The following is a 15693-nucleotide window of genomic DNA, read 5'->3' on the forward strand; positions in this document are numbered from 1 at the left end:
AGAAGGTGTTAAATTTACCAGAAGAGAAACATATATTTTGCAGCTAGATAGGTCTGGTATCAACGGGGCTTCAAGTTTGCTAGTAAAAGACATCCTGTCTGATGAAAGACTAAGTTCAGGACAGCTCTATATCATAATTGGGAACATATGCTCCATCAGATTTAGATAATGATGCAGATGCTTGGTGGTTACAGGGTGCGAAAAGAGAATGTTTATGTGCTCCTTGAAGATGGTGAAATGCTTGGCGTTACTGCCTCAGGCATTCAAGTATCCACAGCCTAATTTGAAAAAGATCTTGCTGCCGCCCCAATGGGCCCACAATCACAGCTGAGCGTGGACAATTAACAAAATTAAATTGGAAAGTAAATGTGGGAATGGGATCTGATGATGACTGAAGCTTAGCCTACATAGTGGAAGAATCTTCCAATCATGCACATTTTGTAAATACAACCACTGACCATAAGTGCAGCCGCAAAAATAATACTCTTTCCACAAAGGTTGCAAAAAGTTTCAGCAACCGAGACAAGATAGCGCGAAGGACTAACTAGTAACTAATCCTTCCGGACAGGATTTTGGGGCCGGACCCCTGAAAACCATCACGCTCTAGCTAGGCACCGAAGCGCGGATATATTAAAGCACACATCCACTATATCCATGACTACTCCTTGGATACCTAGAGAAGGCAGCGACAAGACTGGAAGCAGGCAGAATACTCTGTATCCCTTGCGCGGGATAGGTACTCAGCTACTCGGTCGCAGTTTCAATGCTCTAGGGTCACGAAGAGGGCTTTGATCTTCTTGACGATCGGTGGGGTGGGAGAACTGCTCATTCAATCTGGACGAGAGAAAACCCACAGGTTGTTGATCGAATGACCATGCCAAGACTCCCTTGCCCCAGGCAGCACGCGGTTCCTGCCTGCCGGTGCCTGGTGGGGCCTGATCGGACCAGACGCTGCCTGATTCTTCGATCCCGTGCCTGCTTGGCGGTGAGCTTTCGGACCCCATGCCTATCGCTAACCCGATTTGGGAGTTCCATCACAGAGCTTAAATACCAACAGGAGAATCTGCTCTCCCGATCCAGACATCTCAATCCTCTTTCTCAGTCCATCGTGTCCTTTTCTCATCCTTCAATCCATTTTTTCCCATCATCAAGACGCTTCCACTCCACCATGACTTCGACTCTCCCTCCCCTACCCGCAAAGCATCAGAACCTGGTCTCCTGGATCCACGACCACCCAGACACCCCAATTAATGAGCTCGTCAAACCCTTCAACGAACATGAAGCTGTGGTCCGGAAGCTCTTCGCACAGGAACCATCAAACCCCCTTCTCCAGAACAACCACCTCAACATCGTCCCCCTATACGACCAAGCCGGTGCTAATGACGTCAGAACGCGAGCCCGCAATCCAGCTGCCGAAGCCCCTGACGTGCGCGACAAGTACGTCCTGCCACTGTCTGAAGATGCTCGACGACCCAATGGCTCTCCTGCCGTGGTGTCGAGTCTCGGCGAGTTCAAGAAGAACTTCAATATCTTCTCCGAAGGCTCACTTAGTGACATGGACTGGAGCAACGTAGTAGTGGCTGGTAGCGCGGTGGTAACTTCGCTGCTGCCGGTACCGGAGGAGTATCGTAGTTCAAAGCGCGCGTTGCGACAGTACTATCATGATAAGTTTGCGCCGGCGTCGGACGTTGATTTGTTCTTGTACGGACTGAGCGAGGAGCAGGCCCTCGAGAAAATCAAGATGATCGAGGATAAGGTGAAGAATGCTATCTTATATGAGACGACGACCGTGCGTACAAAGAACACTATCACTATCGTCTCGCAGTATCCGACACGTCATGTCCAGATTGTCCTGCGTATTTACAAGTCCATCGCGGAGATCCTGACGGGTTTCGATGTTGATTGCTCGTGTGCCGCGTTTGATGGAAACCAGGTGTATGTCTCGCCGAGGGCTTTGGCGGCGTATGTGACGCAGACGAATCAGATTGATTTGAGTCGACGGTCGCCGTCGTATGAGAATCGGTTGTCGAAGTATTCTCACCGCGGGTTTGAGATTTATTGGCCAGCGTTGGACCGGTCCAGAGTTGATCCGGTATGTTGGGATAATTGGTTAGCTGGACATTGCTGATGATTATAGACTATCTTTGAGAGAAGCTTTTCGAGAACTGTCGGTCTGGCAAGACTCCTTGTGCTCGAGAAATTGCCCAGATCTTCGGATCGAGAGGAGTACATGGACCAGCGACGGCGCGAGCGCGGACGGCCTGAACGGGTGCGAAGAGGTCGGGGCGAGTTGAACGGTAACGTCAAGGCTGACTGGGAGGATGAGACTCCGGAGTGGATGGAGGGTGATGAGGTGTCGGAGTATAACACCGTGGTAAGTACACTCTGGCTTGGAGTCATTATGTTCTAACATGGCTAGACTATACCATATGGACCCCGGTTCCATGCGAAAAGAATTGAGAAACTGCTCTATACCAAAGACCTGCTTCTTAACGCAGAATGGAATAAGCCGAAAGACAGAGAGGTCCATCTGCATCGTCACCCTGCGTTCTTCGGCGACGTGGAAGACGTTATCCATGATTGCTGCGGCTACTGTCCCGAGCCGGTAACACCTGAAGAAAAAGAAGTTGCGGAGAAGGAAAGCAAGACGTACATCTCCGGCGAGATCTTGTTTATCAAAGATGACCCGGGACGCCAGGAGGTAGGAAGTTTCAATCCCACCACCGAGACTGATTGGACAGGTACGTCTCTCGCTAAGGAAGGTTGGGCCTAGCTAATATGACTAGAAATGGCGTACATCGGAAACACCGAGCGCTTGTGCCACGCCATTGTGGACGGGGATCTGGACGCGGTTAAGGACTGGCTGGCCGGGGAAGATGCGGATCCGAACAGCCGCGACTACACCGGGCGCGCGCCCTTGCATCTTGCTTGCATGACGTCGACACCTGAAATTGTACAATGTTTGGTTGATCACGGCGCTAGGTTGACTGCTCGTGTGGCAGACGGCCGGACACCTCTTCACATCGCCGCTGCCAGAGGAAGTGTGGAGATCGTCAGAATCCTGCTACACAAGAGTGAGGAGAATGAAGCCGAGGAAGACAAAAAGGCAGACCTGCGCAAGGCCAAGGCTGCGAATGATGCCGCTCCTGAAGAGACCGGCGATGAAGACGTTGAAATGGTCGATGCCAAGGATGACGCAACCTCAACGACTGGATCCTTCGTCAAGGTTGAGAAGGAACCTGAAAGCCGTGAGGGTGCTGAAACCCTACCCGGGGACGAAAACGACGATGAGCCTGATATCTACGACATCAATGTTATCTCCTGGGACAGCCGCACGTCTGCACTTCATCTGGCCATCCTGAACAATCAGGTTGGTGTCGTGGAAGAGCTCGTCGGTTCTTTCGGAGCGGACGTCCTGCTACCCATTAAACTACTCCACAGCTACGATAACAGTCCTCGCGCGGCCATCCTAACTCTTGTCCTTGCCCTTCGACTCCCTCTTGACCAAGCAAAGGTGATGACCGAGAAGCTTCTGCAACTGGGCGCCACACCAACCCAGGCCGATCTGGATCACAACACCCCCCTTCACTATATTGCTGCCACATCTTATCGCGACCTGATCGATGTTTACTTCAAATTTAATGAACCAGCCACCAAAAAGGCCTTGGACCACATTGCCATTACCGGCCGGTCCTGGCTCCCCGTCATGTATTCTGCCCTGATGGTGGCGATCAATGCGAAGGACAGTGTCAATGCGATAAAGCTGCTCGAGCACGGAGCGTCCCCGTCCATATCGTTCAATAGCTGGTTTAAGTCTAGCGCAGCAGCGACGCCCCACATCCGCAATTTGAACAGCGAGACGAACATGCGGTCTTTCCGGCACGGCACGACACAGCCCATCATCCAAGCCGTCGGCAGTGAGCTTCCGGACGTTGTGCTCGAGCTCTTGAATCGGGATGTCGACCCGAATACCCTGGACAAGGCCGGATACGAGGCGCGCGATTCGGACAACAAGTGCAGCTACTATCGGGGCAAATCTCTCTTGGACCTTGTTCAGGAAAAACTCAAGGAGCTGCGAGAATACGAGGGCGAGACTCGTTTCTTTGTGGCACCGTGTCCCCTGGAATCGGATGACGTTTACTTCCAGGGCCTGGAAGAGGGAAGCTACAAGATGTGGCTGGCGAGAGAGCAAGTGCGGAGCGCGCGTGTGGATTACAAGGAGGACAAGGAGGACTATGACAAGAAGGAACGAGAATTCAAACAGAGAAAGGGGCTTGACGAGAAGAAGACTGTCGTTCAGCGCCTTATCCAGGACTTCGAGAAGGTAGAGCAGATCTTGCGTGAGAAGGGTGCCAAAAACTTCCAGGACATGTACCCCGCCATTGAATCGACCGCGGTAACCTTCAATCGAACAAAGTATACGGCCGCGGAGCCTGAAGCGTTGAAGCTAAAGTGGGACTTCAACATTCCAGACCTGACGGATGAAAAGCGGAACGGATATTTCAAACTGTGGGTTCTCTGATATCAACTAAGTCGAACAGTGCTAATTTCAGCAGATTCGAGGCAGCGTGGACCGGTGATCTCCAGACGGTTCACGCGCTTACGCTGGGAATGTGGGGAGACGATAACCAACAGCAACCTCTCCAGATCACCGTCTGCGATAACACTGGCATGTCGCCGTTTTGCATCGCCGTCATTCGCGGACACTTTGAGATAGCCAAGCTCATACTGGAGATCGCTCAGGCCCAATACAAAGTGGTGGAGACGAAGAAGAACGAGCGGTATGACATTGACGATGACAGTGAGGTTGACGACGACAGCGACGACATCCGCATCACTAGCGAGACGATTGATGACAAGTTTACCGTGGATGATATCGGGGCGTTGGACTTCGATGTCGGAAGCACGGTCCATCCTGGGAACCTGATAATTCGCGAATACCCCGTGTCGATGTTCATGCATGATCCACCGAAGATCGGCCTGATTTTTACCCGAAATGGCTCTTTTGATCTCATCCAGTATGCCATCCGGGAGGACAATGTCCCTGTCTTGACATTCATGCTTGACATGGGACAGAAGTACCAGACAAGAGATGAAACTACGGGGTCTGAGATCTTCAGTGTGTACCGGCCTACGATCGTTCTGGCGATTGAGCTTGGTCGATTGCGTTGCTTGGAAGAGATCATCAGCCGTACAGGAGCGGATCTGCCAATCAACCAGCTGGTCAAGAGGAGTGGCGTACAGGTCCATGAGAAGCCCAAATTCTACCAAGGTTTGTCTATCCACGGACTCAAGCGTACCGACTGGGCCGCTGCCAGTGTTGGTCGGGGGCGGAGGAGGCCAGAAGAGTCCGACACGGACCAGCATCCCCCTCTGTTGGTGTCTGCCTTCCGAGGTAGTTTAAAGAGTACGGAGTGGTTCCTGAGTACTGCTCCGGCACGTCTTTACCTCAACTTCACCAAGGAGCATGCGGACGACAAACGGTTGAGCCTGCTAGCCCAGTCTACGAATGGAGTTGAGAAATCTGTCAAAGCCTGGCTGAACACTAGGAGTAAGTCCCCTCCCCTAGACTGAGAAAATTCAACTGATCTTTTAGGTCACTTGGTCCTCCACTGCGCCGTCATGGCCAAACCCACCCCCGAATCCACCGAACTAGTCCAGTACCTCATTACCCACTACCCAGAGTATATGGAAATCAAAAGCGACTACGGATACACTCCGCTCGCGCTTGCCTATTCCCTGCGCCGTGTAGTATTCGCCGAACTGCTTATCAAAGCAGGCGCCAACCAGGCAACCCGGGACAGTATGGGAAACAACCTGGTCCATCTGATGCTGCGCAGCGCCAGCGGAGACCATCTCGAGGTACCCGACAGCGTGACCAAACTGCTCAGCTTGTTGGACACTCGTCTCGTGTACTCCATGTTTAGCGAGCGCTCGTCCGACGGGCCCGGATCCCTGACTCCCTTCGCGCGCTGGATGCATTTCACAAACACACCAGGACGCTCCTACAGAAGAAGCTCAGATTACTCAAATAACCTTAACATGGAAACCGACGAGCGCGTAGAGATCGTTCGCGCCCTACTTGATTTCGCCGCACCCACAGGCCAGAAACATCTCGAGATGCTCGACGGCACCGGGAACACGCCGATCCACGACGCCGTGAAAGGCCAGGTTCCCCGGATCTTCGAAATGATGATCACCCACCGCCCGGACCTGCTGCACCGCGAGAACTCGACCGGCACGACACCGCTCGAGCTTGCCGTCGACGCGTGGACCGCCGAAGTAACCCAGAACCCGCCCCCGATCCCCAACAAAGATTCGAGAGCATTTTGGGATGAAACGTCTGGAGAACAGAACGTGGTTGACCGATCGCCTGAGGATCTTGTGAAGAAGCCAGCTCCAAGCGAGCGTAAGATTATCTGCGATATCAGTCGCGCGAGAGTTAGCGGACGGTCGGAGAAGCGGAAATTAGTGAGCTTGAATGAAGCTAATGAGGTGGCCAAGCGACTAGCGGTGCAGAGCGAGGCCAAGGCGCGGGCGATTCGAGCGAACGGTGGTGTGCTTGACGAGAAAACGGTGGGGTGGTCGGATGAGGTCATGAGGTGGTATGACACGGCGAGGCAGTGGGAGTGAGCTTTCCTATGGGACTAGACGAGCTTGTCTGTACACAGGAATGTATTTAGGAAAACGAGAGGGCGGATATAGCGGAATCTCACAGGAATGAGGAATGACAATTGCATTCTACCTATAGCTGGCACTAGTAACTAACTACCTGGCAATGTAGTTATGCCACGATCGACCCCAGCCACGCAGCACAAGCAATCTGACAAGACAAGACAAGAAAGATAATCTACCCCGCAAAACCCAAACCCGGAGAACTTCATTAGCGTCTTAGCATTATGGCGGATACTTTTCCCGCCGTGTCGGAAAATAATCATTTCATTTTCCTTCACTTTCTATTGCTTGATTGACTTGATTGCAAGAGGACGATCACCACTCGATCTCAAAATCCGACCTTCCCCACCCCCGGATTCTGTTCCAGCTGTGCATGTGTCTGGTGTGTGTGGGGTTTCCCCGGACCAGACCATGATTCATTCATACCTGACTGACTTGGCTTCGAAAATACCGAGATTAGCTTCCGGGTTTCATCTAAGCGACTCCACTGTGCCGCTCTCCTTTCCTCCTGATGTCAGCCAGCCGGGTAACTAGCCAGGTATCTAGCTAGCTAGGTATTCTACCTACGGTTTACGAAAAACAAACAGACTCTTGGCTTGGCTTCCTTGGCCTCCTTGCCATACTCTCTTGGCATCGACGGAAATGCACACCATCCGATCCTTTCCCCGCGGGGAGCTTCGAAATCCGCTCTTCTCCTTTCCACGAGGGTAACAGTGATGATCGGGCCATGTGTGTTGAGGTGTGGAGAGGTGTGCTGATTTGATTTGACTGACATGGGTCAGGATGTTGACGTGACGTGATGATCACTGCATCTGCGAGGGAGGGAATGCGGAACGCGGAGTGTGGAGGCGTGGAGGGGCATAAATATCCAGCCAGGCCTGGGATGCTTGGGAGATGTTTTCTTATCGACGCGGCTCTTTGTTCCTTACGATCTTCAGTTGTCGAGGTTGGTGTTTTCTTCTGAGAGGTGTCTAGGTATCCTGTTTTGGTTGGCTTCAACGGGTACTGTCTGTTTGTTTCACTACATTACATACCTCTACCCCCGTGAGGAGGGCACAGTTCAGCCCTACCCAACAGCAATCCACCCCATCAGAGCCAGAGTCCGAGCAAACCCGAAGTCAAAATGACCGATCCCAAAAAGGAATCTCTCGACTGGGGAACGGACGAGAAAGTCCTCGACCCAGTCCATCAAGAACGCGTCCCTGCTATCCTAACGATTGAGAATTTCCGGGTCCTAGGCATGGACCCGCAGGATGAGGACTTTTATATGGGGTTTTCGGAGGAGAGGAGGAAGAGGGTTATTAGGAAGGTATGTATTTTCTTTTCTTCCCTTTCACTTAGGAGACTTCCTTTCTTCCAACTCGGAGAATGGGTGTCTGACTAAAGATGGATCATGCTGATCTTTATTCTGACTTTGAAATGAATAGGTCGATGTCCGTCTCGTCCCTATGCTCGCAGTCTTATACTTGATATCGCATCTTGATCGGTCGAATATCGGAAACGCGAAGATCGAGGGTTTGGTTGATGATCTTGGGTTGAGTGGCATTCAGTGGAATATCGTGTTGAGTATTTTCTTTGTGCCGTATGTTTTGCTGGGTATGTCCTTGCCTTTTCTTTTCGATCTTTGGTTGGTTGGTGCTGATCAAACTAGAGGTGCCGAGTAACATGCTACTGAAAAACTTCAAACGCCCGTCTGTCTATCTGGGCATTCTGATCGTGTCCTGGGGAATCATGATGACCTTGACTGGGGTGGTTAAGAACTTTGCGGGCTTGATGGTGACGAGGGTCTTGCTGGGTGCTTTTGAGTATGTCTCTTCCCCTCCCCTATCTCACTAGTCTTGCCAGATACCAGCTAACCCGGATATTATTCCAGAGCTGGATTCTTCCCCGGAGCCGTCTACCTCTGCACCTTCTGGTACATGCCCAAAGATCTCGCCACTCGACTCGCCTGCTTCTACTGCGCCAGTGCCCTGTCTGGTGCCTTCTCCGGCCTACTGGCAGCCGGTATCGCACAAATGAACGGCGTCGGCGGGTACGAAGGCTGGCGATGGATTTTCATCCTCGAAGGTCTAGCGACCGTCTGCCTGGGCTGCGCTTCCTTCTTTCTTCTGATTGACTCGCCCAGATTGTCGGGAAGGTGGTTGGATCCCGATGAGATTCGGTTCCTCGAGCTGCAGGCGTTTATCAAGGAAGGTGGGAAGTTCAGGGACGAGGCGCAGGGTGGCAGCAAGAGAATCAAGTGGAAGGATCTGAAGGCCGTGTTCCTTAACTGGAGGATGTATATCCTCGCTTACATCATGCTTTGTCAGTCGGCTTGCACTTATGGTGAGTTGCCTTTCGACAGTATCGTCCCCTTTTCTAGGAGATATGCTAACGGGCTAGGTAACAAATTCACCCTTCCAACGATCACCAAGTCCATGGGCTTCAGCAACACCCAGGCTCAACTCCTCACCGTCCCACCGTACGTGGCCGGTGCCATCTCCGCTATCGGCTTCTCTCGCCTCTCAGACAAGTTCTACTGGCGGATGCCCTTCGTCGTCATCCCCCTCTGTCTGCTCATCATTGGCTACAGCATCCTCATGTCCATGGACGGGAAGCTCGGCGAGAATCTCGGCTTGTCTTTCTTCTCTGTCATCATCGCCCTGATGGGACTGTATCCGATCCACCCCGCCACGTCCAGCTGGACATCTAATAACCTGACGCCATCGAACCGGAGAGCGATCGGTTTGGCACTGAATATCTGTATCGGCAACTCGGGTGGAATCATCGGTAGTTACATGTTTTTGGAGGAGGAGGCTCCGAAGTATTATACAGGCTTTGGGCTGTCGTTGGCGCTGGGTGGTTCTGCGGTGTTGCTGGCATTGCTGTTGGAGTTATCGTTCTACTGGGAGAACAAAAAGAAAGAGAAGGTCTCGGAGGAGGAGGTTAGGGCGAGGTATTCGGAGGAACAGTTGTTGGATATGGGTGATAAGTCGCCGTTGTTTAAATATACTCTTTAGGATGGGGTGTATATGACTGGTTATGTTCGAATGGAGGGTTTAATATACATCTCAATGCACGACAGCCAAACGACTTCTGACTGGCACATTCTCCTCCATCTTCGTATCAGGAAATCCATCCAAATTCACTCCCTGTCTGAAGAGCAAGCAATGCGTCGACCCCCCGAAATGAAACATCCCGATCTCATCCCCCTTTGTGACGTGCTGCCCTTCCTTGACCCTCACATCACACGTCGACACCTCGCACATTCCGACCCCCAGGAAGGCCATCAGCCCGATCTTCGGATTGTCGCTCTCGATAAAGATCACCGCCCGCGTCGCCGTCGCCGTCAGGTACTCCTGCGCGGTGACCTCGCCAGCCGGATCGATCTCATTGCTGGCCTGGGCCGTCGAATTCGGATCCCCGAGTCCCTCAAACAGAGGCTCAGAATAGTACGTCCCCGGAACGACGTACGCCTTCACGATCCGTCCACTCACAGGAGAGTGCCACCGATGATAGCTCAGCGCACTCAAGAACGCCTGATAGACCGTTCCGCCCGCAAACCCTTCTGCCAGGTCATCATGCGCCAACATATCATCGATCGAATATGGCTGCTCTTTAATCCAGAACCGATCCCTCGCCTTGGCCCCTCTCACCAGCTTATATGGCTGCGACTCGCACGCATTCACCAGGACGTCGTCGTCCCCTAGCGCCGCCACAGGCCTAACGCCTTCTCTGAACCGCCGCGTGAAGAAATCATCCCATGAGTTGTACCCATGATACTCCTTCGTGGGATCACAGATATACAGTTCCTCGAACCCCAACCCATCATCCTGTCTCCCTTGATTCGCCACCCTCACTAGCCACTCCTTCCCTGTGGGTCCAAACCACCCGGTGTCCGACTCATCCAACACCGTCGCACTCTCGCGCGAGCACAAAAACTCGCCCCACGCGTCCAACACCCGCTTGATCATCGCGTTCACCTCCGGGTCCAAAAACGCCGCATACCCGCTCCCCGTGCCCATGGGCCAATCCAGCACCGCGTTGATCGGTAACCCGACCAATCCGACCCGTTTCGAGAGGTCGTTCCACGAGGGCGCGGTCGTGAGGAGATGGTTTAACACGCGCAGGAGGTGCTCGGGGTCGCGGATCTGGGGACACCCGGTTGGGTCTGTCGTGTAGGGTCTGTTGGAGGGGATTTCGCTGAACATGGAGTGCAGGAGCATGTGGATCCGGGTGTTTTTGTTGATTAGGGATTGGAAGTCGAGGAGGACTGGGTGGAGGGGTTTTTGGTGGGAGGGTGAATCGACGTGCGCGATTACGCCGCCCAGCCAGGCGTGGTGGTCGGTTGGGTTGGAGGGCATCCATTTTCCGACTCTTTTGGGGAACGGAGGGGTTAGATTGTGTGGATGGCTTTGAGGAGGAGAGAGTGTGTTTACCGGTGGAGACGATGGGTGTGATTATGGTTGTGTTTGGTCATGTTGGTTGTCTTGTCAAGTTTTTGTTCTTGTTGACGTATAGCGGTACTGCAAGGGCTTACCATTGCCTAGCCTAGGGTTTTGGTCTAGTTGGCAGTTCGAACTTTAGTTCTCTGATCTATGTCTATCCACAGATTCAGTCCCTCAGTCAGTATATATAACCAGTTCCAACCAGCCCACGACCAAGACTAAGGCATTGCATCACAGCTTGTAACCCACTCGCCTCTCCAGTACACCTTAAGCTGCTACGTCAGTCAGACAAGGACCAGGATAGCAAACAATGAAATGGTCAGCGAATCGACTCTGGTAGTTAGGGCTCCACTTCCAGGATAGATGACGTCATGTTTACTTGACTTCCGCGCGTCGGGAAATCGGTCCACTGCTTATCCACTCACTGCCTTGGTGTCATCCCTGAGGGTTTGTGATTGAATTATGTGGGGAGAAGGTGCCAGACCAAGCTTTCCATCGGGCGAGTCAAGCTTTTCATAAGCGTGTGGGTGTGGAATGTTGATGCGCGGCAGGGGGGAGCGAAGGGATGGGATTGTGGAGTGCATAGAAGAAGGAATGTGGGAAACGTTGGGTGATGTTATTTGATTACTTAGGATAGCTGGGATGGACAGGCAAATATATCGCCCCATAGAAAGGTATAATCATGCATCTGTACTGGCACAGTAAACTCGGTCTGATCATCCATCCTTCTCTAGTCGACGACGTATCTATCAGTTACAGCTTCTATACATACGAATTCTTCAGATGATTGATGGAATTGGATTTTATGAAAGGAATGATTGGTTTCTAGTAATCACAGGATTCAACTTTGACAATAGTCATTAAGGTATCTGAGCGAGCAAAAAGTCCTTTTCCTTCAAGTACATATCTTGGGGCTGAGCAATTTTTGTTTCCCATTCAAAGGAGAACTAAAGCTTTCCGGTTGGGAAATTGCAAAAACAACAAGAAAAACAGAAAACAAAAAAAAGAACACAATTCAAAAACTCCAGTAATTTAGCAGATCGTCTGAATCCACACCGTTTTTAACCTCCCAGTCTCACCTATCCTGCATGTAAAAAAGAAACCTTGGGAGAGGGCCAGAACATTTGTTTCGAAACCGTTTGTTGTAAATTCATTCCTTCAAGCACGATGAAATAGCACTGTATGTTCCCACTTGTTGAGAGTCCGTCAGATCATGTTCGTCCAATGCACCAATTCCGAGCGAGCCCTGTTTTGCGTTAGGAAACGGTAGGAAGATGAAAAAGAGGAAGACTCATACCTGTTCAATAGCAAATGAGTTAGTGAGGATTAATTTGACCAAAAGTCAGGAGCAACATTAAATAGGTCCGCTAGCTTCCAGACCGCTTGTTTCACAGCGAGAGAAACATGAGGAAATCCAGGTCGCCGCTAAATCAGATCTACCAATTTAGCAAGCTCGACTAAAGCGTCACGAGCAACGGATATTTTTGCTTCTGACTTGGCCAGTGAAATAGAGAGCTCGGCGTTCTTTCTTTTAAGGTTTTCCAGCTCTACCTGTTGTTTCTGGGCCTTGAGTTCACTGATTTCTTCGCGAAATTTGTAGTTGTCCAGCAATTTCTCCATAGCCACGCACTGCTGACGAATACTGGTAAGATTCTTCCTGACCCCGTGCTCTAGTTCAATGTCCTCTTGACTAGCCTTGAGTTGGGCTTCCATCGTATCTTGCGACTTGGTACTCTCCCCTTCCTGGGGTTTGGGGTGTAAAATGTGATTGTAGGAAAATTGGATACCAAGGGTAGGCTGCCGAAGTATGAAAAACTTGATTGACTCGATCTTGCAATGATCAACTAGCTGAGAAGAAGGAGGCCCAATTTATCTTGACGGACCCGGCCAACTTGATGAAATACTCCGCATAAAATAATGGAATCTTCCGCTTTATTAACGGTTTGGGGAATTACCTAAAATATCTAGGTCTCCTACAAATATTTCTATATCTTCGTATAAAGGGGTTTTATAATCCATCTTTATTGGGTCTAGGATACATCTGTCAGATACAGGATCTTATGTCCAAAGACATTCACAATTATCAGTCAAATTCTATGTCATAGAAAAGGCAATAGGTCTGGAGAAGCTACTGAATTGCTACTTCATGATTTGATCAAATGTACGGGGATCAGTACTCCATGAATAATTGACTGCGGGATTTATGCGCCCGATTCAACCATGGGATCGTTCCACTATGAAAACCGTAAACAACAAAAGAACAAAACCTGAGGACAATAAGTGAAAATCTAGTTACTTGGAAGAGAAAGATGTTTGACCCAGAGAGAGGGGGGTGTTGTGGGATGGCCACAACATATGAAAGCACTAGCAACCACAACAGTGAATGGAGAGTAACCAAAACAAGTTGGGCGTCCCACGACCAGTCAGAGTTTTACCTGCCCTGATTGAGTGAATGTTGAGAAGACCTACAGATTTCCCATTTTCTTTTCTTTTCTGTTCTTTCTCATGTTCAATGGGTATCTTTTCTGTGCGGGAAGCTCAGAGAAATCCAGCATCTAAGAAGCAGATAGTCTTACTTCTTCTAGTCTTAGTCGTAAGTTGAATGGGATCTGACTTCACCTTTGCCAAAACATGTCTACATTTGACAGTCCCATAGTAATTGTCCTTCCAAGTTTATCCATTGGACATCCCCAACGGGGGCATAAAACAAATCTCTAGATTTGGCTGGTCCTGGGCTCTGTCATTGCAAGGCAAATGAAATCGTAGGACTAGTCCGCTAATAGAATGTAGAGAACGAGAATCTTCTAGGTAGGAGATTCAGAACTCTGCTTATGTGCACATCTTACATTTCGAAGTCTCGGGTACTGAAAATTACTGGTTTGGCTCTGAATGAGAAGCGTACTCTCCGAAGGAGAGATTGGTGACTACAGTGCTACTGGTTATAGCATATGGGAAACGAATCCAAAAAAAAAAAAAAAAAAAAAAAAAAAAAAAAAATAAATCAGATTTGAACAAAAGGTAATAATCTATCTTGTCAGTCTGGTCCGATGAAAGTGGGTAAACAGCAATCAACAGACGAGAATGCAAACAGAAAGCACAGCAATAGAATAATCTTCAAGTGTGCACAGTAAGTGTAAACTCCCCATTGAAGGGCTTAGGCTGTTGGATTACTCTCAACGCCTCAAAGTCAAACTAAAGAAAAATGCACAGATTACCATAGATCAATAACCCTTCTCTCTAGAAGAAAAACCTCCTTTCTCCCTGGAGCTTCTCCTATCATGAGAACTACTATCTTTCTCCTTAACGTTCTTCGTAGCCTGCCGAATCGCCAAAGCGTACTCGCTAAGGTGAGCACTGTACTGACGGATCGAATCGTCGAACTTTTTAAGCTCCTGCTGCATTTGCAAAAGCCTTTGCTGCTCTCGCTCCATCGCAACTACCTGCTCGGGAGTGACTTGGGATCGAGGCCGCACGTTAACCCGTCTGGTAAACTGAGTAGCCAAGGCCTGGGTCTTTTCTGATGTTTCGCCGACGCTGCGCTCCAGAGCTGCCATCTTCTCTTGCAGGTCTTTGAAACGGGCTGTATGGTTATCTCCCCGATGGCCGTGAGTGCGACTGTCGGCATGCAAATTGGTCGTGGACTGGTTATGGTCCCGGTCACGAGGAATACCTCCCCTAGAGCCTTTCCCTCTCAGGCTGGGTTCAGGCTGAGGGCGAGGCAGATTGGTCGTGGACTGGTTATGGCCCCTCTCAATGCGAGGAATATCTCTCGTAGAGCTTCTCCTTCCAAAAGTGGATTGAACATCAGCTGTGTCTGTCGCATAGCCTTGCATCCGGTCGATCGCTATACTGGCCTTTTTCAAGCTCGAGGCGGTATTGTGAAGTTCATCTGCTTCCATAATATGCGACGAGGGTCTCTGCGGCGACATGCTGGAAGTTCCCGTGGCTATGTGAATACGCTCCCTGCCACCGGGAACTTCCCGGGTGTAGGTTTGTTCGAAATATTCATCTGGTGGCCTACTAGACGGGCTCTGTTCGTTGTCTCTCGTGTCGGCGCTGAAACTCACTCTGCGTCGTCGTCCATCCCTGTCAGATGAAGTGTTATTATGATGGGAGGTTGAGCTCCGACGGTGGGAGGATTCCGGTTTCATACTGGATCTCGGAGATCTTGAGCCAACATTGCCGGGTGCGACGCCCTCACTGTCACGATGGGTGTCCGATCTCAGAGAGGATCGGGAACTTTTGCGACCAGGGCTTTTGAGGCTGTTGATCCGATTCATTTTGCCGTTTGTACGCTGTGGACAGTTTGGTAACAGATTTCAAAGTTGGCGAAGATAGCGGTAACTGAAGCGATAGAGAGGGAGCTGCGAGGTGTGAGGTCTAATTTGCGACCGCGTCATGGGCACTCTTTTATAAACACGATTGCCTGGCATGGGATGTTTTAACTCGGAGGTTTGATCCCGTTAACCCCGGAAGCTCCCTGTATTAGTACGTATTGTGTTTTTGAGATAATCGCGTGTTCAAACATGTTGCAATTGTGTCTGGGTGAACTTCCGGTTCACGAGAATAAGACAAGGAATACTCCGATACA

The 15693-nt window shown here is 50.6% G+C and overlaps 5 protein-coding genes across 5 annotated transcripts; 2 read left to right on the forward strand and 3 right to left on the reverse strand.

Moving 5' to 3' along the window:
• Positions 1-1168: 1168 nt before the first annotated feature.
• KD926_003351 (ankyrin repeat protein) lies at positions 1169-6633 on the forward strand (the record flags this gene model as incomplete). Its single annotated transcript, XM_053097481.1, has 6 exons — positions 1169-2092; positions 2138-2374; positions 2420-2741; positions 2787-4509; positions 4557-5551; positions 5597-6633. The coding sequence occupies 6 exons, from the start codon at positions 1169-1171 to the stop codon at positions 6631-6633; spliced, it is 5238 nt and encodes a 1745-aa protein (XP_052958562.1).
• A 1165-nt stretch (positions 6634-7798) lies between these two features.
• On the forward strand, positions 7799-9674 carry KD926_003352 (putative MFS transporter; the record flags this gene model as incomplete). The annotated part of the gene is made up of 5 exons (XM_053097482.1): positions 7799-7984; positions 8103-8271; positions 8327-8480; positions 8549-9000; positions 9058-9674. The coding sequence occupies 5 exons, from the start codon at positions 7799-7801 to the stop codon at positions 9672-9674; spliced, it is 1578 nt and encodes a 525-aa protein (XP_052958563.1).
• Positions 9675-9725: 51 nt separating this feature from the next.
• KD926_003353 (phosphatidylserine decarboxylase family protein) lies at positions 9726-11018 on the reverse strand (the record flags this gene model as incomplete). Its single annotated transcript, XM_053097483.1, has 1 exon — positions 9726-11018. The coding sequence occupies one exon, from the start codon at positions 11016-11018 to the stop codon at positions 9726-9728; it is 1293 nt and encodes a 430-aa protein (XP_052958564.1).
• A 1234-nt stretch (positions 11019-12252) lies between these two features.
• On the reverse strand, positions 12253-12815 carry KD926_003354 (uncharacterized protein; the record flags this gene model as incomplete). Its single annotated transcript, XM_053097484.1, has 2 exons — positions 12253-12348; positions 12543-12815. The coding sequence occupies 2 exons, from the start codon at positions 12813-12815 to the stop codon at positions 12253-12255; spliced, it is 369 nt and encodes a 122-aa protein (XP_052958565.1).
• Positions 12816-14323: 1508 nt separating this feature from the next.
• On the reverse strand, positions 14324-15382 carry KD926_003355 (uncharacterized protein; the record flags this gene model as incomplete). Its single annotated transcript, XM_053097485.1, has 1 exon — positions 14324-15382. The coding sequence occupies one exon, from the start codon at positions 15380-15382 to the stop codon at positions 14324-14326; it is 1059 nt and encodes a 352-aa protein (XP_052958566.1).
• Positions 15383-15693: the final 311 nt, after the last annotated feature.

The sequence above is a fragment of the Aspergillus affinis genome (assembly GCF_023601865.1).
Source record: "Aspergillus affinis strain CMG 70 chromosome Unknown NODE_17_length_398122_cov_92_786867, whole genome shotgun sequence".
In the NCBI taxonomy this organism is placed as follows: Eukaryota; Fungi; Ascomycota; class Eurotiomycetes; order Eurotiales; family Aspergillaceae; genus Aspergillus; species Aspergillus affinis.